At 41.1% G+C, this 27,516-nt stretch overlaps 1 protein-coding gene across 4 annotated transcripts in view; it reads left to right on the top strand.

Moving 5' to 3' along the window:
- Positions 1-27,516, top strand: part of oxr1a (oxidation resistance 1a) — a 143,874-nt gene that overhangs the window by 71,849 nt on the left and 44,509 nt on the right. For 3 of the 4 annotated variants that reach the window (XM_062985922.1, XM_062985921.1, XM_062985919.1), the window contains exon 4: positions 18,936-19,018. In XM_062985922.1, coding sequence (XP_062841992.1) covers positions 18,936-19,018 — 83 coding nt within the window. Of the gene's footprint in view, positions 1-4,254; positions 4,519-18,935; positions 19,019-27,516 lie in introns of those variants that run through there. The other variant, XM_062985920.1, reaches the window with a different exon arrangement.

Here is a 27,516-nt window from a genome sequence, read left to right as displayed (position 1 = left end):
TTACAAAGAGCCTCAGTACGGAGGGACACGCAACACTCCCCGCAGTCTTGCGGCTCTTTGTAAGAACAGCACACCACAGCTGGTGGATCGAGTAGCTGGCCCAGGCTTAGAGATGCCATCAGCCTGCGGATCATGGTTTGGATTTCGTTTGTTCCTTTATTACCATAGTTACCATGGTTACTTCCATTTTATTAATTGCTTTTTAGCCACATTACTGTTCTGGCCTAGTTAAGCGTCCACAAACTGGGTTCATTTCCTAAAGCCTTGAGGGTGCAGGGATCTATATGCCGCCCCCATAGTATTGGGACACCCCTTCTACAGCCACAACAATTGCTAACAGGTGTAAAAAAAAAATTATTATATAAAGGAAATACGCCTCCAGCTATGCATCAACAGTTTAGGGAAGGTCTTTTCATGTTCCAGCACGACTGTAGACCATCTGATTGAGGTTTTAAAGGATCCCTGCTTTAATCTCACTGCTTGATTAAGTTCATTTAATTTAGCATCTCTGAAATGAGTAAAGAGGATCTTTCACACCGCTGCTCAAATTAAACTGGGGTTTTAATCACAGCCGGGTCTACAGTGACTCGCTAATCATCGACTTTTCGTGTGTGTCTGTATCGTCGAGTCTGGGTGGAAGAGCTCAGGAGGTGGACGTTTATGCTGGTAATGAAATTGAACAAATGAAAAAGGTCTAAAAAGGTCCAAATTTTAAGTTGCAAGACAAAGTTTGTGACCCCTTCTGAACTGTGTGGATTTCAGAATGAACTGCTGATTAAAAAGTTGATTAATTTTCATTGAGTCATAACAATGGATAGTCATTCTGCCTTAATTAATATTTCACTACCTACTATGCTTTATATAGCTTCATAAAAACCCTTAGATTAGCAAAAACACAGTAATGTTTCATGATTCAGTTCTACTCAGACCATAGAATATATAGACACACACAGAAAGTTAATGATTAGCGAGTCAAGTCTGAGTGGATCTTCTCAGGAGGTGGACGTTTATGCCAGTGATGGTCATGAATGGTTAATTAACCAAATATTGTTTAAAAAAAAAAAACATTAGGCGCCCAGGTGGCGTGGCAGGACATTCTGCTAGCACACCAGCGCAGAGATTCTGAACTTCTCGGTTTGAAACCCGGCGTTGCCACCGGTCGGCTGGGCGCCATATAGCGGGCATAATTGGCAGTGCCTGCAGCAGACACGGTTCTGCTAGGGTGGGATGACCGGACTATGTGGGTGGGGTCTTCAAACGCCGTGTAAGGACTCTGATTGGCAGATAGAGAGGCGTCTGTGCAGAATGCATAGCGGGTCGGAGGAGGCGTGAGCGGCAATATACCCACCTCGACTGCAATCAGGGATCCCCCAGCAGCAGAAGACAAATTGACTACGCTAAATTAGGGAGAAAATGGAAGAAAATGCATAAGTAAAACATTAACATTTAGTAAAATGTGACTTTTTGACTATTTTAACTTTTTGCAGTGGTAGCTCAGTGGGTAGACGACAGGATTAGTAACTGGAAGGTTGCTGGTTCAAGCCCCACATCTGCCAGACTGCCACTGTTGGGCTTCTGAGCAAATGTACCTTTATTAAATGAGTAAATATACCTTTTAATTGTCCAGTAAACCCTTTAACATGTCCAATGCCCTCCAACTGCATTGTCAACCTCTGTCTCATGCACAGCATCCGTGCTGTCTCAGAAGAACTCTAGATCACCTCAGGCACGAATAACCTTAGGCAAGTGTAAACCCATCAGGCCCTTCTTTTAAGCCAACAGTGTAACACAGGTGAAGGTACATGCTATACTTCAAAGTTTTTCCACCGCTCATACCGGCACTTCAACCAGATTTATTATTATTGTAAACCAGGCCAGGGGTACCAGGGTCTCAGTGGAATTGGGCTGGCATAATAGACTGCTGTGCCACCTGAGGGCCTCTGTACTTGTTTTAAAATTTTCTACAAAAAAATAATTTGAAATGCTAGTAACGATTTTATCTTCTTTTATTTTCTTTGTTTATCCATAAGGAAGATGTTTTTATAGTGGTAGTGTATATATTGGCTGATTTAGTGGTCGTACATGGCGATGTTTGTGCAGACACACAGTATTTTAGAGCACAACAAGGCCTGTGTGCTTCCTCGGTGGCCTTTTAAAACCTATTTATTGCACATCGCTTCTTCCCAGAGGGGCCGGTGTGTGCAGGACTGAATTGAGAGGTCACAATGAAGCAAGAGAATGAAAGCTTTTAAATCCCAAAGATGACCGACCGTGTTACAGGTCTGAGTCTGGCCTTTCCATTTTCCCAGTGGTGCATGGATATTTTTTATAATGATTTGGTTCCTGTTCAGCATTTGATGCAGCTTTAGAGAACCGTTTGGCTGGTGAATCTGTCTATAATTACCAAAAATAACACCTTATTAACAGTCACAATATACGTAGATGTTAGATTACAGGACAGATTATATAATCTTAAACTTGATAACTAAGCATTTGTTGATACCAGTCTGATCCATTTTGGATGGTGGGGGGGGGTGTAATGTCCCATTGTTAGTAATTTCTATGGTTGATTATTTACAACAGTAGATTGTCACAAAGTCCCAAACCACAAATTCCATTTCAGCGCATTAACCAGACAGCAGGAGTTTGTACTGCTATAAGGATAAACCCTGTCTGACTTTCCCTCCCTCAGACATGGCCAGATGTGTATACACAAACATGATGTGAATTAATTTAGTTTGGGGACCTCATTATCCTCTATTACACTGGTTTGTGTGGGTTCATTCTGGTTTGTGTGGGCATTCATCCAATGCCATTCTGAGTTGCAGATGCGATCATAGGAAAAAAATGTACATGGTAATTGAGGTTTTAAACATTTACTTTAATTTATTGGTACTGAAGGTAGTTATACATGTTACTGAATTATCGGGTGTAATTATTTTTCCCACCTGATTTCTAAATGTTGGTCTATTTTGGGGGAAAATGACTATACTGTATATTGAAATCTCCTGTTTTTGTGGTCACCTAAGGGTTATTTGTTTAGTCGGTAGGGACTACCAAGGGTGTATTGTTTTTAGCTTTGATGTTTTAGCTCATCATCTTAAACACCATTCTTCTACCCTGCAGGTACACATTCTTAAACATTGTGTACCTGCATTTGCATACAGTGGACACACCTTCAGTACTCCTGTTTCAGGCTGGCTGCCAGAAAAAAAATTGACTTTGGACAGCAGAAGCACATGATTGCAAAGCAAGTGAGATTAGAGTGTAGGAAAACAAACGTTTATTTGGAATTTGTCAAAATACCCTGCCATTGAGTTACATATTTAAAATAATACATTAACATTGCTCCAGACACATAATTCATTCTGTGATTGTTTTGTGAAATTATAGTTATTTTAAACTGACCGAACAAAGAAATTTTTTTATATTTTGTATGATTGGACTTAATCTTTGTCCATACAGAAAAAGCTGGAAATCACTGTTTGTGTGTGTGTGTGTGTGTGTGTGTGTGTGTGTGTGTGTGTGTGTGTGTGTGTGTGTGTGTGTGTGACCTTCAAGCCGTCAGATGGCACTAAGTGTGAAACTGTAATGCTATTGTGATAAATGTAGCCGTATTAGCTCTGAAGTACTTCGGAAAACTGTTGTCACGTAACGCAGTCCACCGCTGCATCAAGAAATGCAACCTGAAACTTTATTACTCAAATAGAAAGCCATACATCAGTCATTTGGGCCCAAGCTCATCTCAGATGGGCGTAAAGACATTGGAACCGTGTGCTGTGGTCAGATAAGTCCACATTTCAGCTTCTGTTAAACATCTGCTAAAAAAGGCCATCCAGACTGGAAAGGGTAGAAAGGTGGAATATGTGCTTTCAGGGATCTGCATAGGGTTCTAGAAGGTCTCCACTTCGGATTGGGTTGGGGTGGCTACTGTAATAATCTAAAAACTGTATTAAAAAAGAAAACTGAAATAAAGGCAGATTTGCTAAGCAGACTTTAAAGAACTGAACTGGAATGAACTGGGTGCGTCTCAAATTGAAAACCATCGCACTTGGAATTTAGTGCAGAATCCTATACAGACTATCTCAGGTAAACTATAGTAGTGCTGTTTTTGTACTCTTTTAGTGCAATAGTGAGTGATTTAGGACGTAGCCGGTAGTAGGACGAGAGAGAGAGAGAGAGAGAGAGCGCTAGGAGAAAAGTTTCACCACAGTTGTTGATGTCTGTTTAGTTCCTGGTTGTGTGTGTGTGTGTGTGTGTGTGTGTGTGTGTGTGTGTGTGTGCATGTCAGTGCACTCCAGCGCGGGTTGTGGGCTGTCATGCCTGCTGTAATGACTTCGTTATAACGTTTTAATGTCGGGTTAAACACTCTCAGTATGGACTATATTTTGTCTTTACCGGGAGCTCGAGCGGTCAGAGACGCGATTTCGAGCCGAATGTGGCCGCCGCTGCAGAGAGAAGTTCATTTCCGAGACCTGACCTCCGAGCTCTGCGACTCTGACCACGTCCACACCGCAGGTCTGTTATTATTACATTTAGTTCTTGGGTTTTTTTTAAGTGGCAGTAAAATAGATAAATGTAAAGCAGAATTAAACGTGAGTGAAGTTTATGTGGGTGTGTGTCAGACTCACTGCTGCCAGTAAACGTGGCTACATTCCTGTACACATGGAGGACCAACTCATGTTTTCATTATTTAACATACTTTTTTACAATCATTTATACTTCAACTGTACATGTATAATGTCTGGTGAATTTGTGCTTAAACTATAAAGAGAAAGTTTATTAATAAGCACAAGATACTAGACAGTTGATCAGAAAGTTAAGGGTTCATGTCACAAAACCAGATGTGGAAAGAGAACTAAAATATTGTACTCAAGTAAAAGTACTATTACTTTAATGAATTTTTACTTAAGTACGAGTAAAATTACTAGTAAAAAATCTGCTCAAGTCAAAAGTAACTCAGTTCTTAGTCTGTACTTAGTTACTTTTTTAACAGCAGGGGGGGGTCTCTCCTGTGTAATGCAAACAGGACCAGTGGATATACAGGGGTTGGACAAAATAACTGAAACACCTGGTTTTAGACCACAATAATTTATTAGTATGGTGTAGGGCCTCCTTTTGCGGCCAATACAGCGTCAATTCGTCTTGGAAATGACATATACAAGTCCTGCACAGTGGTCAGAGGGATTTTAAGCCATTCTTCTTGCAGGATAGTGGCCAGGTCACTACGTGATGCTGGTGGAGGAAAACGTTTCCTGACTCGCTTCTCCAAAACACCCCAAAGTGGCTCAATAATATTTAGATCTGGTGACTGTGCAGGCCATGGGAGATGTTCAACTTCACTTTCATGTTCATCAAACCAATCTTTCACCAGTCTTGCTGTGTGTATTGGTGCATTGTCATCCTGATACACGGCACCACCATTGGATGCACATGGTCCTCCAGAATGGTTTGGTAGTCCTTGGCAGTGACGCGCCCATCTAGCACAAGTATTGGGCCAAGGGAATGCCATGATATGGCAGCCCAAACCATCACTGATCCACCCCCATGCTTCACTCTGGGCATGCAACAGTCTGGGTGGTACGCTTCTTTGGGGCTTCTCCACACCGTAACTCTCCCGGATGTGGGGAAAACAGTAAAGGTGGACTCATCAGAGAACAATACATGTTTCACATTGTCCACAGCCCAAGATTTGCGCTCCTTGCACCATTGAAACCGACGTTTGGCATTGGCACGAGTGACCAAAGGTTTGGCTATAGCAGCCCGGCCGTGTATATTGACCCTGTGGAGCTCCCGACGGACAGTTCTGGTGGAAACAGGAGAGTCGAGGTGCACATTTAATTCTGCCGTGATTTGGGCAGCCGTGGTTTTATGTTTTTTGGATACAATCCGGGTTAGCACCCGAACATCCCTTTCAGACAGCTTCCTCTTGCGCCCACAGTTAATCCTGTTGGATGTGGTTTGTCCTTCTTGGTGGTATGCTGACATTACCCTGGATACCGTGGCTCTTGATACATCACAAAGACTTGCTGTCTTGGTCACAGATGCGCCAGCAAGACGTGCACCAACAATTTGTCCTCTTTTGAACTCTGGTATGTCACCCATAATGTTGTGTGCATTGCAATATTTTGAGCAAAACTGTGCTCTTACCCTGCTAATTGAACCTTCACACTCTGCTCTTACTGGTGCAATGTGCAATTAATGAAGATTGGCCACCAGACTGGTCCAATTTAGCCATGAAACCTCCCACACTAAAATGACAGGTGTTTCAGTTATTTTGTCCAACCCCTGTATCTCACAGTAGTTGTTTTTAATTAATATATAATAGAAAAAAACATGCTGATACAACATTTAAAACATTTAGGGATGTGTAATGTGTCATTTTAGTACAGACCATCCCATAACACTTTTTCAAACTGTATAACCACTGAAGTTGGCATTAATTGTGGATTCTACAGACCAGCCTTCTTTTCATCACCAACAAATACCAAACAACAGTCATACTGCAAATCCATAACTCAAAACAAGTCAAGGTTACAAGTGTCGTGACTGTCACTAAATCACCCAAAGAAAACCTTCAAGATGTAAGACAAAACTTTGACATCAGACTATGTTATCAAATAATGAAACATCAAACTCCAAACATGTTAAACTTTTAAAATCACCCTTCCCTCCCTACTCTATACCTAGATTACAGCTCCTTTATTTTAGCACCAGTTTATTTTCCATCGCAGAATTCACTGCAGCAGTTTCCCAGACACGATTTTTTAGCGTTTTTTTTACTCAGTAACGGATGTTATTTAAAATGTAGCGAATTACAATTCTTAATACAAAACATACTTAAGTAAAAGTAAAATCACTGGTTGTAAAATCTACTTTAAAAAGTACAAGTACACAAAAAAACTACTCAATTTCAGTAAAGCGAGTAAGTGTAATTCGTTACTTTCCACCTCTGCACAAAACCAATCTCAAGAGTTCAAGAGAAGCTTTATTGTCATTTTAGCTTTATGTAAGTACATAATGAAACTAAACAACGTTCCTCCAGGACCAGGGTGCAACACAGAACACAGGTGCAAACAGTACAGTTGTTCTGCACAGTGCAGATAAAAAGCAGTACAATACATGCAAAGACCTGCAGTAAATACATTTCTAATCTGAAGAAAGCCATATATCCATTACATGCAAAAATGCTGACAAGTCATTAGGGCACAAGTGTATCTGAGATGGGCAAAAAGACATTGGAGCCGGTGATGTGGTCAGATGAGTCCTGATGGTCAGATGAGTCAGCTTGTTTTTAGGAAAAAAACAAACATCTGGTTCTCTGTGCCTAAGATGAAAAGGGCCATCCAGACTGGTATCAGTGAAAGGTGGAAAAAGTGCTTTCAGGCATATGCACATGAATTGGTTGTTGGAAGGTCTCCCCTTCGAATGGAGATGGGGGAAGGGGGGCTACTGTAATAACCTAAAAAAAATGTCATGAAAAAGAAAACTGAAATAAACGAGCGTTCAAGAGAGGCTTTATCGTCATTTCAGCTTCATACAAGTACATAATGAAACTAAACAATGTTCCTCCAGGACCAGGGTGCAACGCAGAACACAAGTGCAAACAGTACAGTTGTTCTGCACAGTGCAGATAAAAAACAGTACAATACATGCAAAGACCTGCAGTAAATACAAGCGACATTTCTGGGGGACGGGACCAAAGACAAGAGTAGTACATGGTACATGGTACTGAGCAAATAATAAGCCATGTAGGGTTTATATAGCAGCAGATATTAAAGAGTAAGGTAAAGAAATGCAATATTGTGCAAAGATGCAAGTAATATAGTCGCTGCTGGACCCTTGAGCAAGAAATGTAACCCTTGTATACTGCATTAGTTTTAAGTTGCTACAAATAAAACGTCTCCTAAATGAAAAAAATGGCAAAATGGCAAAAAAGAAGATTTCAGGCATCGAGTAGCAATCATGATGAAAGTAAAAGAGCTCCCTAAAGTTCTCTGGAACAAAACTATTAAACGACACAGATGAAAAACAACAGTCATGATAAACACATTAAACATTTCTCTCAGTAGAGTTGCTTTACAATATACTTTATTATTTCACAGAAAAAAACAGGACCAGGGTGCAACACGGAACACAAGTGCAAACAATACAATATACACAGTGCAGATAAAAACAGTACAATAAATATAAAGACATACAATAAAAACAAGAGGCATTTATACTCTAAAGAAATTGAGGGGGACAGGACCAAAGACAGGATAGACAGTGTTAGCCAGTACATGGTACTGAGTAAGTGATAAGTGAGGTAAAAACATAATTCTGATAAACAGTTAGCAGCATAGGGTTTATATAGCAAAGTTCTCTGGATTCAAACTATTAAACAACACAGATGCTAAACAACAGTCATGACGAACAACTTAAACATTTCTCTTAGTACAATTGCTTTACAATATACTTTATTAATTAACAGGAAAAAAAAACTGTTGCTTTAATAATCAAACTCCCAAGAATTCCATATCATAAGCTGTGTGCACAAAGCATAGCTTGCTAGATGTTCCATTTCAAAACTATGACCATATATTGAACAAATGGTGCTAGTTTATTTAAGTTAATGTGTATATTTTTTGTAATTAATGTGTATTGCAACTGTGAGGGACTATGCACCTAATATTTTCACTCACCTTTCACACCTATGTTAATGTGGTGTGACAATAAAGTGATTTGATTTGATTTGATATTATGGAGATGAACCTGGATTAAATAAGGCCTGGATCACAACGGATGCTTCAGTGTATCCCAGAGATATTGAGGGGTTAATCAGGGCTCTGTTAAAAAGGTCTTTATGCATATCACTTTGTGCATAGTCATGCTGGAGGCTTATTTATTATTTATTTTATCTAATGAATTTTCAGTCATTACAGAGGTGTCCACATATTTTTGTCTTTTTGGCAAACACAACATTATTATATACAAAGCAAAGAACCTTGATCAGAAAGAGTTGAATAATGAGGACAGTCTGTGAACACATTAAGAAACCAGCAGAGCTAATGGAGCTGCAAAATTTCAACAGCCTGGAAAAAAGCACATATCCTGCTGATAAGCGCCTGCCATGTTTAAGTGGCACGTAATAGCTAGATGTGCAGCGGTACATATTCAAGGCATGGCAGGGTGAATGGCAGGTTAAATGGAGGCAATAATAAGAACTGGGATAAATGAGACAAATGTTTTTTTTGCCCCAAATGGCTTTTACGGACACAAGAGATGGCTGCTCATCTTAAATGAGTTCAAAAATTAGGTAGAACATAAAAGAGCAGTTACCCGTTTGCCAGATAGTATTTGGGTAGGTGATGTGAATCAGTGTGGGAGAAAAGGATTTTAATTATTATCAGAAACAATATGGTTGAATGTGGATTTTCTAAATTCATATTTTAAGTTCCTTGCTCAAGGGTCCAGCAGTAGCTTTATTTATGTTCTTGGCTAATTATCATGGACTGCACCTGAGTATATTCATGTTTCCTTTGATGACCTGTAATGCCTCAATACTGTTTGCATAGAATCAGTCCTGTCTGATTTTATCCGTTACAAGGTTTAAGACGTTTTGTTCCATGTTTAAATTGGCTAATGCTTCTCACAATGATGCAATCATCGAAAAACTACAGACAGGGCAAGAACATTTGCATTAAGCATTTAGTGTTATGAAATGTTGTGGTTAGTGTTCTGCAAGATGTCGTATTTCTCAACACTGAAGATTCTGGTGTTTAGGATTGCTGGAAAAATCTGAATTGCTTTAAACGTACATATGATGACACGTTATAGAAGTCTTAGTATGGTGTTGAGCCACCACTGATCACCAGAACAGCTTTAATGCCTTAACACAGGTTGTAGCACACGTCTCTGGAGCTGTACTGAAGGAAAGCTGAAGTATATTATTTACATTACTGTATACTCATTAAACCAGTCAGTAATTCTCGTACCATGTGGATCAGGACATTGTTATCCTAGAAGTGACCACTGTGCTAAATCTGCATACTAGTTTACTAGATGCCATGCACTGTAGGATTCCAGTATTTGGGCCTGTAAGGGCACACTTGTACAGAAACACTAATCTGCACGCTTGCACTTAATAGATCTTCATTTTTTCCATACCAGCAGATAAATGGGGTGTGTAGGTGTCATCAAACCTGAATTACAAACTGCATGCTTGTGTGGTACAAACTTGATGCATTAACCTGTTTAGTAACTTGTTTTGGCAAATCTTGAGCCAATCTGCAAGTAAAAAGTGTTTAATTAATTTGATTGACTAACGCTGGCTACAAAAATTTAATTAGTGCAAATTTCAAATCTGATTTGGCGTAACACATGGGGAGAAAAAAATACACCCTTCCACAATCATCAGGACAGTAATTTGCAGCCAGCTGGTACAAATGCACAAGATTATCGAACCATCAAGAGGTGTGACAGAACTTGGCAGTTTGGTGTTCTGGAGCACTTAAGTGTGTGTCTACATCAATAACCCACATTATGTCCATGATTTTCACCATGACCCAGGCAACACAAATAATACATTAAAAGAAAACACAAAATAAAATATGCTTAATGAAAAAATGTTGGCGATCTGGTCCCTCTGTGGTTTACAGGCCTTCACAAGGGGGCATTTGTGTACAAGTTTATTTCATCTTTGTGCCCAATAAAATTTGTTGATTTATTATTATTTTTCTCTGCTACCCATTTTTTTTTTTAAAAACCCTGGACTACATCATGGCAAATAGAAATGGCATTGACTGTAGAGGAGCAGTTTTTGCTGCTTATCAATCTGGAAGGGTTAATAAGGCTGTTTTTAAGTGATATGAAATATACCATATTACAGTAAGGATTGGTTACAAATTGGAGCCTTCAAGGCATTTACCAGTCTTTACCCAGGACAAGACAAAACCAATATTTACCAGACAATTCAGTCTAGGGTCAGACTGTAGAATTCTTAAAGATATAATGAAAAAAAAAAAGCAACATTAAATGTTTGTGTTAATGACACAAAAAGTACTGTTAGAAACGGTCTGCACAAGTGTGACTTCAGTAGAAGGAGAGCTGGGAAAAACCCTTTTCTTTAAAATGAATATGACAGCGGTTTTTTGCTTATGAAAAAACACAAACGGTTTGGAACAAAATCCTTTTTACAAATGAGACCATGGTGTACATCATGCACAGCACCATGCTTGGAGAAAACCCATTAAACACATTAAACCAGCTATAAATTATTCAGACCAGAATCTGAAGTAAATAAAAATGATTGGAACCCGGTAAATAAAAAGGCTGGTGCATTTATTTAAGTAGCCCTCTAGTCTTATATACACTGATAGGAAGAAAAATTCTGTAATTCATACGTTTCTTTAGATTGTAACAGAAAGATTTCAGCCAGAAAAGCAAATGGTGCAGAAATGTAAATGCTAACTGACCCAGCCGGCTTAGCAAACCGGAGCCTGGACACAGATCGGCTCATGTGGTCAGCCAGCATGACCTCACCTCAGCTCACCATTGATTACTGCTGGCTGTGGCTGGCACAGCATTATTTGATTCTCACTCGTGGGATTAATGCCAACGTGGCAGGGAGGGGCTGACGCGCTCCTAGTCAACGCCTGTCCCGTCTGGTCACTTGTTCTCCTCTCAGGATCTGCTGGACTGAAGGAGAATATAGATTTTGTAGTATAACAGTCCTAAGGCTGGGATATAAATAATAAACAGCAGGTCAGTGCTGAGTAGGAAGGTTCACTGATGAGTCACGGCACGGCCCCATGAGCTTTTTAGTCATCCTATATGTTCAAAAGTGTGTGGACATTTCTTCTAACTGCTCATTTTAACGGTTTCGGATACACATATTGCTAACAGGTGTATAAAATAAAGACATTGGGTATGTTTGAAAACCTAGTGATCTCTATACATAGACGCATTCTACGTCATCCTACACTCCAGAGAAGAAGTCTGTTCGAATTCTTAGATGCCATAAATAGCTGTTTACTGAGGTGCCTTAATTCGAAGCTGATATAACTCGACTGAATAACGAGGGAGCTAAAGGCAATCCCAGCATTCAGTGCGGCACAACATTTCTAACAAGAACTAACAATTATGTCGGACCGATGTGCAGCAACCAACGGAGTTCTCTTCAAATGCAAATAAATTCTTATTGATTTCTGTTTTTGGTACACTGAGGGAAATGTTAGCTGGCATTGTAGCGGTACGTGCCGCCTCAGCCCATTGCTTTGAATGGCCTCAGGCTAATTGTGTTAGCTTAGTAAGCGAAACTGTGGTTATGTAATCACCGCAATCGCTGTCTAATTAGTGTGTCTAAATAATTTACTTTATAAGTTCGATGTCTTATTAGAATCCTCTCTACTTAGGCAGCTGCCCAGGTAGGCAGTAGGCAGCAAGAAAACTCACTAGGTTTACCAAGGTTCACAAAACAAGGTCCATTAACACACAGTTTGACAGTTTTGGTGTTGTTCAATTCTAGACTTCAACACCATTGAGCACAATAGGAGGAATTAAATGTTTTTGCAATGGGCTGTCCACCAAGCTTATAGTCAAATGTCCATATACTTTTGGCCATTTATTGAATACTAATAAATGTCAGGAACATTCTACTCTGAATCTCTGAATACTTAAAAAAATCTGAATCATTACTGTTGATAAAGAACATTATACACACACCCTCACAGTTCGAGTTTAATATAATTGCTACCTGCAGTTAATTTAGCAGTTACTCCACAGTGACGCACACTAAATTCTCTGGTCAACATTTAACAGCCGTCGTGGCTTCATCTATGATTTTACTGCATAATTATTTCCTTTTTTGTCGGGTGTGCAAAGCCTGGTATAACACTTGATCTGAGCTGTCAGGAAGGTGTGAGTTTTGTATGAAGACCAAGCTGTGTCTAGCATAATGCTAACCATGCTTCAATAGTGACCTCTGTTTAGCACAGAAGGTAAAACGTTTCTGAGATGATTAATTATCCAGGGGATTTGAGGACAACACGATTGTATTTCGGACCCTGGTCTCTCTGTAGCTCAACTCAGCACCTTTTCTCTCTCTGTATTGATTTGGGGGTGTAACTGGAGAAACTGGTGTCACCACAAAAAGCAGCTGATCAACAGGTGGTAAAGGTCACCAGACGAGCTTGGGTCACAACCCATCACACAACAGGCTCAGACTGATTTGCTTTAACCTTGTTTTGTCATGCTGGTTGTCACAGTTGGTTGTCCACTCTTTTGGGTGGACTGAACGGCTAGAGCAGCGGTCAGGTCGAGCACTGGTGTTTGGTGATAAGGTCTCTGACACTCAGCATTGTCATTTGTTCCAGTGCTGTTGGATGGTAGACCACTTCCTCTAACATTGACATTTGAGAGGGTGGTGTTTTCCCAGTGTGGGCTAAACCCAAATTTGTTAGACAAATTCACAACCATGATTCTAACTGATAAGGCCTGAAGGTTTTCCACGGCTGCAGAGTTAAATGAAAATGTTCTGTACACCAGCAGTCCCCAACCTTTTTTGCACCACGGACCAGTTTCACCACGGGGGCGGGAGGATTTAAAATAAAAATAACAAGCATAATTAAAAACACAAAGTGCATAGGAACACTACTCACCAGTGATGGAAAATCAGTGGGAACCCTGAGCTTTTTTTGCTGCAACGAGACGCTCCCAACTTTTAGTATTTTACCTAGCTTGTGGGATTCATTTTTTGATATCAAGTGACTGAAATAGATACATGTCAAACGCGTCAAGAGAATCAGACAGATGTTGTTAAAATAGAATCTGTTTTTTCAAAATAAAACAGCTTTCATATTGTGACTGTCAATAAAACAAGAACCGGTACCGGACCGTGTGCGGACCGGTAATAAATGACCCACGCACCGGTACTGGTTGGGGACCACTGCTTTACACTCCTTCAACTGATCCTTGATATTGCACAAAAAAGTGGTCAGTCAATTTGAGTTCTTTAATTGGGATTTTAGAATCATAAGTGGCTATTTTGTTACATTATTTTGTTAGAATCGTAGTTTAGAGGTGACATCTTATCCATTTATTTTCCTCACCTTAGTTATATAGTTATGATTAGGGTTAGGGTAGTCGTGTGAGGCCTGCTGATATTTGGCATTTGTGGTAAATCATGGGTGAATAATCTCACAGAAAATGTCTCAAAAACTTGGATAAATACGCCAAGTCTTAAAGATGAATGTTTCACACATAACTGACATGGTTCTTTTTAATCATGTAAACATTTACGAGGGATATCCTGGCTGTGTTCCCAACCACATTCTATTACCAGTGTGTAACTAGTATGGTTAAGGCCCCTCCTAATTCACAGCCGTGAAAATTTAAAATGTAATATTTGTGTTTAGCGACTTAGCATTGTTCATTCACGTAGCATGCCTAACATTTACTGGTTACTTTGCACTATGAGGTGTCCTATCAATCCTACGGCAATTCAGTTAGCAGTTGGTTAGTCAAAATGTCCAAGATGTTGAAGTCTAAGGCAGATAAAAACATGACTCAAGGTAACTGAGTTTGGAAAACTACCAACCAATTCTGTGCCTCGCACCGGTGCTGAATATTCAATTTAGGCTGTGCTGTGTATTGTAGCTTCCATTCAATTTATGAGTGTAATTTAACGACGGCACTGTTGCCTCACAGCATGAAGGTTCTGGGTTTGATTCCCAGGTGGTCCGGGTCCTTTCTGAGTGGAGTTGTGCATGTTCTCCCCGTGTCTGCGTGGGTTTCCTCCAGGAGCTCCGGTTTCCTCCCACAGTACAAAAACATGTCCATGACTGTGTTTGACATTAAACTTAAACTGATGAATCATGGGTAATGAGTAACTACCTGTCCTGTCCAAAGTAAGTAACCAAAGTGTGTAAAACATGACGTTAAAACCCTGATAAATAAATAAACACTGTAGCGGTGAGTGTACTGTGTACTGGATCAGTGAACTAAACAGCACTTGTGAGCATCACTGTGGAAGTGAGGTAAAGAAGTGAAGTGTGATTACTCACCCCAGAGTTTGTGCTAATGAGAAGCTCAGGTGCGAGGTACACACGCAGAGCCACCGACACCATCAGGGTTTGATTAATTGAGCTTGGGCGGGTGTTAATGAGAAACGGTAGTGGACACTCCCCTGACACAGCGTCCAAAGTGCTGCTTCAGCACAACTCCACACACACACACACACTTATCCGTTGAAGTCCTGCAGTGTCTTGAAGCCATGCTTCTCAGCGAGCACTAATTGTGCCACCTCTCCGAGCTGGGAATTAAATAACGGTGGATGAATTAAGACTGGGATTAAATGAGCCGTTCAGGCCTTGCGAGAACAAGCGCAGTGATGTGAGAGTCGACACTATCTGACCCTGTTCAACATAAACAAACCTGTCTGTCATGCTTCTTTACGGCAGGGGGCGGCACGGTGGCTCGGTGGGAAGCACTGTCGCCTCACAGCAAGAAGGTCCTGGGTTTGATTCCCAGGTGAAGCGGTCTGGGTCCTTTCTGTGTGGGTTTCCTCCGGGAGCTCCGGTTTCCTCCCACAGTCAAAAGACGTGCAAGTGAGGTGAATTTGAGATACAAAATTGTCCATGACCGTGTTTGATATTAAACCTGAACTTATGAATCTTGTGTAAGCAGTAATTACCTGTCCTATTCTGTCATGAATGTAACCAAAATGTGTAAAACATGACGTTAAAATCCTAATAAATAACTTAATAACTTTACAGCAGGTTTCATGAATCTCATCGGTTAATCAGTCAGGTCTAACAAAGCTGATCAATTAAGGTGCAAATGAAAGTGCCTAGAAATGTGTGGTAGAATTGCTACTTTAATGTGAATATGAATCTAGATTTTATTGAAACCGATTCTGTGGACGTAACTTCTGCTATTTTTCTCTTTAGCGTAGCTGAGAACGAGATTTTATATTGTGTAACAAGATTGTGCAAATGTGAACATTTTTAATTCATGGGTTACATAACATATCACTGGGTGTAAAAGGCTTTAATATTGGCTCCAATTTTTCTGTATTAGGTGTGGTCAATTACCCCCGGTAACTGTGCAGGCGCCACTGATCAGCCAGCAGGGGTCATAATTGCAGCTGTCATGAGGAATCCCCTCCGGCGTTCCCACCCTCGGACAAGCCAATCATTATCCGTGTAGGTGCCCGGCCTGCCAGTAGCAGTGCTGAGATTCAGACTTACTGAGATACTTCATCCTGATTCTGTGTGTTCGTGTGTGTGTGTGTGTGTGTGTGTGTGTGTGTGTGTGTGTGTGTGTGTGTGTGTGTGCGTGTGTGTGTGTGTGCGCACCACCTGCTCATTACGGTACTTCCACCACAAATCCCAACAGAAAAAGAGTGGGCGAACTAAAAATAACTTCAGCCGGCCGCCTGCATCTGGTGGTGAAGCTACCAAAGTAGAATTGGCTGGTTGTTTTCTCAGTCACAGAGGTATAAATCTCCTTCACTCTCAAACACAAACAAACGACTGCTTCTCTTAACCTGTATATAATAATGAGTCTCAGACCAGCCCGTTCACCTAGAGAACCCAGGTGATTTTGTTTCTCACTGATAATGACTAGAAGTGTAACACTGCATCATGACGCCAAGCATTGCAGTGAATAATGTACACTAGGTTTTTCTTTCCAATGTTGATGTTGATACATGATCCTCAAATATCGATACAGGTACTACATTACATTACATTTACATTTTCAGCATTTAGTAAGACACTTTTATCCAAAGTGACTTACAATACTGTGAGAGTATATTGTCTAAGCAATCGAGGGTTAAGGACCTTGCTTAAGGGCCCAACAGTGGTAACCTGGCTTGAACCAGCGTCCTTTTGATTACTAGTCCAGTACCTTAACCACTAGGCCACAACTGCCGTTACTACTGTGTTAGGTACTACTAACTCAGTCTAACATAACCTCCCCATCCGCACTCATACGCTCCCCTAACCCACTGATGTAGCTTTATTTTGTTATTTTTAATTTGTCCGTTGCGTCACAGGGTCTTTATTTTAGTCCTAGCAGACATCACTGTTCCTGCACATCTTTGCTTGCAGATCAAAGACAAACGGCTGTCCTCCTTTTTTGTCCTCTAGACGTGTCGGTACCCCCAAAAATAGCTGGACTGGTGTATGACTCATGGTGCTACAGCTGAGTGTTGCCTTTATCACACACTGTCCACCTAGAAACCTGATTATGCAAACTGACTGATCACCTGAAACACTGTCTGGTACGACTGTTTCAACCTACACACACCTCTGTCAGACATTTCAGTCCTAATATACCACACACACACACACACACACACACACACACACACAGCAGGAATGCAAATTGTATCCGATTATTTTAACAGATAACCAAATGCTGTTAGGCAAAGATCAACTGTTAACCTACAAGCTTATAACAACATAACACATTTTCACATTGATGTGTCTTTTTGCTTTATTAAATAAAAACAGCCTAATGTTGCAGTAATAAAGAACAGTATCTGTGTTTGCCGTTTTAGCTGGCAGAGGGAGCACGGAGGTGCAGATGTGTCAGTTTCTCATAACTGGTTGGAGTTTTTCTATATATTATGGTTTTTCTTTCTTAGACTTGACAGCTCCTTTGTTGGCAAACCTGCTGTTTCTCTGAAGCTGTTTTTTTTTTGTTAGTGGCTTTTTAGTCATAGTATAGTTCTACCTTGGTTAGAGTATTTGCACTTGGGTTCTATTTAATTCCTGAAGGTGCAGGGCTAGACATTTACATTTTCAGCATTTAGCAGACGCTTTTATCTAAAGCGACTTACACAATGAGCTGAACACGATGAGCAATTGAGGGTTAAGGGCCTTGCTCAGGGACCCAACAGTGGCAACTTGGTCGTAGCGGGGCTTGAACCGGCAACCTTCTGTTTACTAGTCCAGTACCTTAACCACTGAGCTATCACTGCCCTCCTAGACCTTGTGCTTCACTCCATTATGATCATAAACATAAATAACAAAAGCAGAACTAGTTCACTAGTTCATTCAGAATAAAGTGTTTTATTCAATGCAAGGTAGTATTTATCAGTCCAGTGGCATTTTGCCACTGAGGTGGAAGGGACAGCCCTGTACCTGAGACCAGGGAGGATGAACCAATATGCAGGATGCTTAACCTTACATACATAAAAATAAAACTACAACAGAAATTAACTTAGAAACAAAAAACACCAAAAGTAAAGAGGTGATAGAACGGAAAGACAGTGCACTAGTGGGGTAGGGGACATCGCAGTCTACACGCTCGCCCAAAATAGAAATGAGACTTTGCCCCACTGGGACAGTCTATGCTGTCCTCAGTGTACGTCTGAACACTGGTAGCCATTCAGCATTTGAACATTGAACTTATGCTTTTGTTTGTTTGTTTTGCATTGGAAATAGGGGTGTAACGGGGGGGTGTACAGTGCCTCTCGTAAATGGCTCCTGTGCTAATTAACACAAAAACACAGAGATGTGTTTTAAAGCTGCAGGAAATGTGTCCAATTAGAAATAAAGCACATATATTACAGGCTAGGCTCTCACACAAACACACACATTTGTGAGCATGCACACATTTCTGGCTATTAATCCCAAAGGTCAGTCTGAAACGGTGGGAGGCAGAGCAAGGTGAAGACGCTTTCTCATGCTGTCATTGTGCCATACAGAGAGAGAGAGAGAGAGCAAGGGAGGGGAGGCAGGATGGAGGGAAGGAGGGAGCTAGCGAGAGGCGAGAGAGTACGAGGCGAGAGAGAATCGGCTCGCAGCACTAGCTGGCTGGCAGGAAGCGTTCGACCGCCGCTGACGAATGAGCTGTCTAGCCGCGAGGCTGGGAAAAGCGACAGCTTGTGACAAGCTGTGAGAGGAGAATGAACATAATGCGTACCTTGCCTCGCTTGCTTTCAGATACCGGTCAGAAGAAGACGCCTGACAAAAAGGATGGACGCCGTATGTCCTTCCAGCGACCCAAGGGGACCATCGAGTATTCCGTAAGTCCACGCTTCATTCCTTTTTTTTTGAGAATGTGTGTATGTTTGTCTGGTTCTGCCTCCAAGTTGTGCCTTCAGGTCGTGTTGCTATCTGTGGAAGCACTTTCTATATGAATCCTGTCGCCTGGAGGTGTGTTTACGTCTGTCTGATGTTGTGATCGGATGAAGACTTGTTTACACGGGATGTGATGGTGTCAGCACACGTGTGCATGCTGCATTTTTGTGGACTGGTCCCACTAGTTCTTGTTGGGAAAGTCAGAAGAGGGAATGGTCCCATGTCGGGACTAAGTGGAGAAAGAATGGCCGGACTCAGACAGCTCGAAATATGAAAACAAAGAGTTGTGTGATGTGTGTGTGTGTGTGTGTGTGTGTTGTTTCTGCCTCTTTATCTCGAATGCATTGCACTCATTGCCATGCATGCCAGCAGTGTTCACAAATGACCTTCCATCCACGTTAGCATTTTTGTTGATGTGCCTGGCGTCTGGGTGACGTGAGAGAAAGTGAGAGAGAGAGACATACGTAAACAACGAGAGAGAGAGAGAGAGAGAGAGCACCAGACGGGGAGGGGGACCAGTAGCGAGAGGCAGAGATGGAAAAAGGGGAGAGAGAAAAGCAGAAGGGCTCACTCTGCCTCAACGTGATCTTCAAATGACCCTCAGATTTCCAGCTGCAGGTTTATCAGGCAGAAACTGAGCCTTGTTAGGCTCGGACAACTAGCCAGCACTGCCCACCAGTCCTGTCACCGAGCCCAGCAGATTGGCACCTGGCCCTGTTGATAACAGTCCATACCAGTGGGCCATCTGTGCCACGCTCCCAGCTCATCATGGGTCGTAAGTGCAGCCTGCTATAGTGGTCCTCCAACGCCCTTCCATTGAGTCCCGGGCATCTCTCCAGCCCTCACGCCAACCTTTACGTTCTTTCCCTCCCCCCACCTTCTCCTCCGCTGCATCCGTCTCTGTCGGAGAAGAATGATTGACAGGGCGCATTGTTTTCCTCAGTCAAGCGTGCAGGGGTGGAACGAAAGATTTGTCACTGGGTGAGAGGGATAGATGATGCATGGCGGGTCAGATCTTCACCAACGCTAAGATAGGAGCAAACATACACATTATTTTACCTTCACATCTGCTTGCCATGTTTTCTTTCAACAACTGCCCTTCACATCAAGTCACGTGATGCACAAAAGACGTGTTCACAGCGGCACAGTGGCAGTGTAGTGTCAAAGCTGGGTCTGCTTCCCAGGCTCATCCTCTTGGTATCAACCCTTTCATAGTCTGCTCAACCATTTGGTTAAGCTTATTTTGAGTCTAAATCAGTCGTCTCCAACCACCTGGTCCATGGGTCATTTATTACCCATTATTTATTGACAGTCACACTCTGGAATGGATTCTATTTTAATAACTATTTCAGTCACGTGAGACCAAAAAATTAAGCCCACAAACTAGCTAAAGTGAGCAAAAACATATGTCTCAGGGTTTTCATTGATTTTACATCATTGGTGAGTAGTCATTATGCACTTTGTGTTTGTAATTATGCTCGTCGGTAATTTTATTTCAAATCCACCTTCTATGAAACTGGTCCTTGGGGACCGCTGGTCTAAATACTTAAAAATAAGCTGTATTTAAATAATCTTCTTTGGGCCGTATTTACTCCTTGGTTGACGTGTTAAAGTAAAAAAAATTGGTATATGGTTTTAAGAAAACAGACTTTCTAACCTACATGTCAGCTTGAAACTAGCAGCTGATAAATCATTCATGAAAGATTGCAACATTTTTGTGATAATCTCAACTGTTTGGTAGAGGCTGATTAAATATACTGTGTGCACTAGTAAAAAATATTGTTTGTTGTTGGTATAGTCCCAAGAAACTAAGAAATGCAAAGAGACCATTAAAGGGTTACGCAGGTTATGCACCATGAAGAGGCTGAGTGGGAATGCAAACAAGATTACGAATCCCTGGTAAATACAGAGCTCTACAGTTTCCAGGTAATCATCAGTGTGTTTCATGTGTAAACAACAGTGTTACATTATTGGTAAAATGCAGTGACATTGTTGATGTTGGTGTTTGGATTAACAACATAAGGAAAGATTAAAGTCAATTTATAGGAAAAGCAAAAAAATGGCAGCAAATTGAAGTGATTAATTGGGAGAATGAATTTAATTCATTGATAAAACTTGGGTCATAGCTTTCCTACTTTTTGCCTTTGGTTAGAACTTGTGGGCCAGTGATAGCTCAGTGGTTAAGGTGCTGGACTAGTAAACAGAAGGTTGCCGGTTCAAGCCCCACCACCACCAAGTTGCCACTGTTGGGTCCCTGAGCAAGGCCCTTAACCCTCAATTGCTCATTGTGTAAGTCGCTTTGGATAAAAGCGTCTGCTAAATGCTGAAAATGTAAATGTGATGGATATAACTGGTGATTTCTGGGTGTTTGTATCAACAGATCTAGAGTCTAAAAACCTAGTGACCTCTCTACATAGACGCATTTTACAGCATGTCTGATTTCTTAGATGTCTTTAAATGCTGCTTACTAAGGTGCCTTAATTCTGAGTGATAATCTGACTGAATAACGAGGGACCTTTTGATGCTTCCTCAGCTCTGAAGGCAATCCCAGCATTCAGTGCGGCATTACTTTTCTCAAAATAAATGACAAACATGGTGGACGAATGCGGACCAATCAAATGTAAATTATTTTCAAATGTAAATACATTCTAATTGATGTTTAATTTGTATAAAGGTGCACAAGTATCATTTATTTGTAAATTCAAACTGGTCAAGGACAGTTTAACGGTAACTGGAGGGAGATGTTAGCTGGCATTCTAGTCTTAGTGTGTCTGAATAATACTTCAACTTATAAGTTAATGTCTTAATAGAATCCTCTCTACTGAGGCAGCTGCCCAGGTAGGCAGCAAGGCAGCTCACTAGGTTTTTGGACAGACCCCTTGTTTGATTGCACCCCATGAAAAAGTACATGGAACAGGAATAGGAGAAAGATCAGGGTTTCTTTTTTTGCATGACAGCCTATAAGCACCTGGTGATGTAAAGCTGTCTTGGACTTTCTGATTCATGGTAGGTACATTTCCGTCCCCAGGACATTATATGTGTAAATGTATAAGAAAACTAACATGTTAATAAATGTTAATAAAAACTCCCTATAACAAAAAATAGTTTTTTTATTTCGCCACTCTATATTCTGTAACTCTATATTTGAAACTCAGCTCTGCCATCCGGCTGGGCTGGGCACCTACATGAACAACGACTGGCTTGTTGTTCATTCAGGGCGGTAAGCCGGATAGGGACCCTCCTCATAACTGATACAATTACGACCTCTGCTGGCTGGTTGATGCCGCCTGCACGGAGACGAGGAATAATGTGTTGATCAGGGTGTGGCTCTCTGTACACAAATCTGATCCACATATGAACTCGCCTCATGCAAGTGAAAAGAAGCGGTCGGGTACTGCACACGTGTCGGAGGGGGTGTGTGTCAGTTGCAATCAGAAGTGGAGATCAGCATCAGTAGGGAGAAAACGTAATGCAATTAGGTAATTGGATATGACTAGATTAGGAGGGAAAGGTTTGTAAAACATGACGTTAAAATCCTAATAAATAAATAAATAACAAATGGCACCCATTCGGTAAAATGGCCCCAACACAAGGACTATCAGGCAGACCATCACTAGTGTCATAATTAGCAGGACTTATTTTATTTCTATGTTATATATTAGTCACACAAGTCCAGCCATCTGGGGAAAGACTTGGCGATGAACAGTGCTAAAATCAAGCGCTGGCCCATCACGTAAGAGCTCAATACACAAATCACTTCAAACTAGCCAAGTCTTGGAAGTAAACGTTTTATTTTACTCAGTTCTCTTGGAGCTGTTTTGATGCGCTGGTCTATTTTTGCTTCTCTTCTCATGGGTAACAGCACAGTGTTAATTTCACTGTTATTTATTTGAACTGCTTTGTTCTTAGTTGAGACACGAATTCACTCTGATATTAAAGGACATTTTATCTGCTGACATTTAAGAGGGTAAACATCATTTGGACGTTGTGTGTCCCAAACCACATTCCACATTCTGTGTTCTACATAGAAGGCAACCATACCATTCACTATTAATTAAGCATATTACACTGTCACATTATTATGACCACCAGCTAATATTCAGAGTAACCGGCGTGTGCAGCACGGCAGCAGCTAGACGTACTGGGAGTGACTCAATAAGGTCCTGGTAGGTCGTCACAGGTATCTGGAGCCATGCTGACTGCAGTGCATCCCACAGCTGGAGGGGGCGTGGGAGAGGATCTATAAAGTGAACACGACGATCAAGGTGGTCCCACAGATGTTCAATTGGGTTCAAGTCTGGGGAATTAGGGGGCCAGGGTAGTACTTGGAAGTCCCGGTCATGCTCTTCCAACCGTGTGACATGTCGCATTGTCTTGCTGGAAGATCCCATCCGCCCCAGAGAAGACAGTCAGCATGTATGGGTGTATGTGATCTGAAAGGATGGATGCATACCCAGATTAGTTAAGAGTGCCTTCCACATGGATGCATGGGCCCAGGGAATGCCACGAAAACATTCCACAGACCATAACGCTGCCACGGCTGTCAAAAGTAGGAAGTGGTCATAATAATGTGACTCGACAGTGTATTTAGAACAGTCAGTTTGGATTTGGGACACAAGTTGCTTAAACCGTCTCCTGTAGCGCCACCTTGTGTTTATATGGCTTGTACAGTTTAAGCCTTATCTCACACTCGCTTCTCCAGAGATTAGCCTTTCCCAGCTAGACTAGTTACCACAGACCAGTGCTGCTAATAAATGTTGGTGATGGTGATGAAACCATGCTCCATGTGGAACTGCATTGCTATTATATAAGAATACATACAGGTATGTTATATGTTACTTTTAAAAATGATTGCTTGTCACCGGCACATCAGCTACACCGGCTTTACTGGCAGCTAGCAACGCTAATTGTTGGCCAGAATGCTAGGTGCTAGGTGCTTCAGCAAGTACTTCTCTCAATTAAATTTCAAACAGGGTTGTACCTGGACCAGGTCGGAAAGTTTTGCAGAAAAAAAAATTATATAATCATACATTTTCAACTAAGGCAAGGAGGCTGTTTAAATGACCAAATCACAGTGATTACATTAATAACTGTATACAGAGGACCCTTGATTTAACAGACTAAAAGGGGGGAGCCTTTTACGATTGCCTGAAACATTGAGGGGTTTTTTTCAGGGGGTGTGAAAATATATGAAAACACAGCACTAAGGTCCACAAAAGTGCTAAACATGCACATATGATAAACAGTTGAATGAACAACGTAAATAAATATGTAAATAATCATTAAAATTGGTGTAATAAACTACTGGGGAGAAATTTCATTTACCTTGTGTGGTGAAGGAGATGTTTTTATAGTGGAGACTCAGAGGATCTTTTATTCTGAGTCTGAAGCTCTGCTGGTGGCCACTGGAGCAGCGCTGGTGCAGAACTAAGCACTAGAACATTAAAAATTAAGCACAAAACGGCTGTTGGGATTTTTAGTGATTAAAAAAAAAAAATTGTGTCCAAAATGATTTGATCAATTTGATTTTTACGTTTTTTGTGTTTTTTTTTTTTTTTTAAATAGGGTTGGGTCAAAAATATACATACAGCAACTTAAGGGGGCCTGTGGTAGCCTAGTGGGTAGAGCTTTGGGCTATCAACCGGAAGATTGGCGGTTCAAATCCAGGCTCTGCTATGTAGCCACTGCTGGGTCCTTGAGCAAGGCCCTTAACCCTGTCTGCTCCAGGGGCGCCGTAAGTTGGCTGACCCTGCGCTCTGACCCCAGCTTCCAACACCAGCTGGGATATGCGAAGAAAGAATTTCATTGTACTGTACACCTGTATATGTATATATGACAAATAAAGGATATCTTTCTATCTTTCTATCTTTCTTAAATGAATTATTTATTTATTTATTATGGTGCAGAACATTTCAGAATGCCAGTTAACTTTGTTTATGGCCTTATATTTGATTATAGCTGAAATAAGAACACATTTTGACTAGTTTGCCTGCACTCATTCTAAAGAACATGAAGCAGTGGTTTTCTTTGCATAAGGAGGGTGGCACGGTCGGTAGCACTGTAGCCTCACAGCAAGAAGGTCCTGGGTTTGATCCCCAGATGGAGTGGTTTGGGTCCTTTCTGTGTTGAGTTTGCATGTTCTCCCCGTGTCTGTGTGGGTTTCCTCCAGGTTTTGCCAGCATAATACATTCATGTGGTATTTTCCACATTGGCCACCTCATGATTACAGGCTAAACTTCTCTGTGCCCAAAGCTACCCCGGCAGTTGCATGAATTTGGTCTTGGCTTTCTGTTAAACTCTGTCAGAGTAACATGAGCTAATCTGAAGCGCCAGGCTTTGTAATGTGCAGCAGCCCAGCAACAGATATGAGACGACACGGCACATAGCTGTAGTTCACAAACTAACTGTGCTGGACTATCAGCTCTCAGCAGCCTGCCGCATGAAGACGGTGCCTCTGCATGACATGGCACTGAGAGACTGTTATTCCAGCGGAAGTGTTGAGTAAAGTGTTAGAAATATACTTCTCTTTTCCTCTGAAGCTTTCATGAAGACGAGTAGATCTAATCTAACCTTCAGTTGCTCAGACTGTTCTGTCAGCTCATGGTGGACAAACTTCATACAAAAGCATTGAATATTGTTTTTTTTTATTGTTATTGTGTATGTTTTTTTTTTTTTTTCTGTACAACAGCCATAATTAAAGAATACTATTTAGCTGCACAATTACTCGCACTTACTCGTCAAGTTATGTGAAACACCAAGTGCCCAGAATGACGTATGTACTGCTGCATGCCTGATTCTTTAAACTCTTGTTTGGCATCCATAGTAATAATTATTTGACAGTAACTTTTAAAATTACTTTACCCTTATGAATAGGGCCCTCAGCTCTGCCTTTCCGACTAGGCTGGGCGGCTGCATGAACAACGATTGGCTGTTGTTCAGGGTAAGAGGGTAAGAAAGTCGGATCATAGGTCCTCATAACTGGTGCGACTGCGGCCCCTGCTGGCTGGCTCATGGCGCCTGCACAGGGCTGAGGAATAATGCTGATGGGGGTGTGGCCCTCCGTGCAAAGTGCCTGTCAAGTATATGAACTCGACAACTCGAAAATAAAAAAAATAACACTCATGAATTATAAAATAAATGGAAGCTACAATACACAGCACATCTACCTTAATGGTTGAATGTAAACCTAGAACATGCAGCGACGGTGTGAGGCTTCATGTTTCATCCTCTGCGTCCACTGAATTGGTTGGTAGTGAATTCAAACTCAGTTAACCAAGTCGTGTTTTTAGCTGCTTTACACTTCGACATCTGGGACTAAACGATTGCTAACTGAATTGCCGTAGGATTGCTAGGACGTCTCATAGTTCAAATTAACCAGTAAACGTGAAGCACTTGAATGCTATGGGAATGAAAAATGTTACATTGCTGAACACAAACCTTGAAGTTTGAATTTCACAGCAAATTGCATATTACACGTAAAACGGCTCATTTCACCGTCGTAAATTAGGTAGGGCCTCTCATCCCTTTACATATCGATTTCATCCGTCATGCCTTAATTTACCCTTATTCATGTAAAACGTACCTAATGTACAGCGGGGAAAATAAGTATTGAACGCATCAACATTTTTCTCAGTAAATATATTTCTGATGGGACTATTGACATGAAATTTTCACCAGATGTTGGTAACAACCCAAGTAATCCACACATACAAAGAAGTCAAAACAAGTCCAAAAATTAAGTTATGTGTAATAAAGTGAAATGACACAGGGAAAAAGTATTGAACACATGAAGAAAAGGAGGTGCAAAAAGGCATGGAAAGCCAAAACACCAGCTGAAATCTGTCAGTATTTAGAAAGCTATCCTGCCCCTATCAGTGCAAATTAATATCAGCTGGTTTGGTCCTAATTGATGGCCTACAAAAAGGTTTTTCATTACCAAGGTGTCACACAAGAAGCATCTCATGATGGGTAAAAGCAAAGAGCTCCTTCAAGACCTTTGCAACCTTATTGTTGCAAAACATACTGATGGTATTGGTTACAGACGTATTTCTAAACTTCTGAATGTTCCAGTGAGCACCATTGGGGCCATTATCCGGAAGTGGATTACTTGGGTTGTTACCAACATCTGGTGAAAATTTAATGTCAATAGTCCCATCAGAAATACATTTACTGAGAAAAATGTTGATGCGTTCAATACTTATTTTCCCCGCTGTATGTAGATCTAGTGATGTATAAAGCAGGCTGTGTTTCATCTTAAGCAGAATAGAGATAGAAGGATGTGATGTGCTTTTGGTAGGTCCTGAATTGGCTTTAAATGAAACAGTGGAATAAAACAGTATCAGCAGATTTAATAGAGAAAAAGCCCAGGAGGTTTCATGGTTTGCAGCGTTTTGCTGATTTTAAGGATGTACAGTAGATGTATAAAGGCGTTTATGTTGATCTA

This window comes from Trichomycterus rosablanca, chromosome 23, assembly GCF_030014385.1.
Source record: "Trichomycterus rosablanca isolate fTriRos1 chromosome 23, fTriRos1.hap1, whole genome shotgun sequence".
Classification (NCBI taxonomy): domain Eukaryota; kingdom Metazoa; phylum Chordata; class Actinopteri; order Siluriformes; family Trichomycteridae; genus Trichomycterus; species Trichomycterus rosablanca.
Note: the sequence above shows the minus strand (reverse complement) of the source record. Positions and strands in the feature narration are given on the sequence as shown.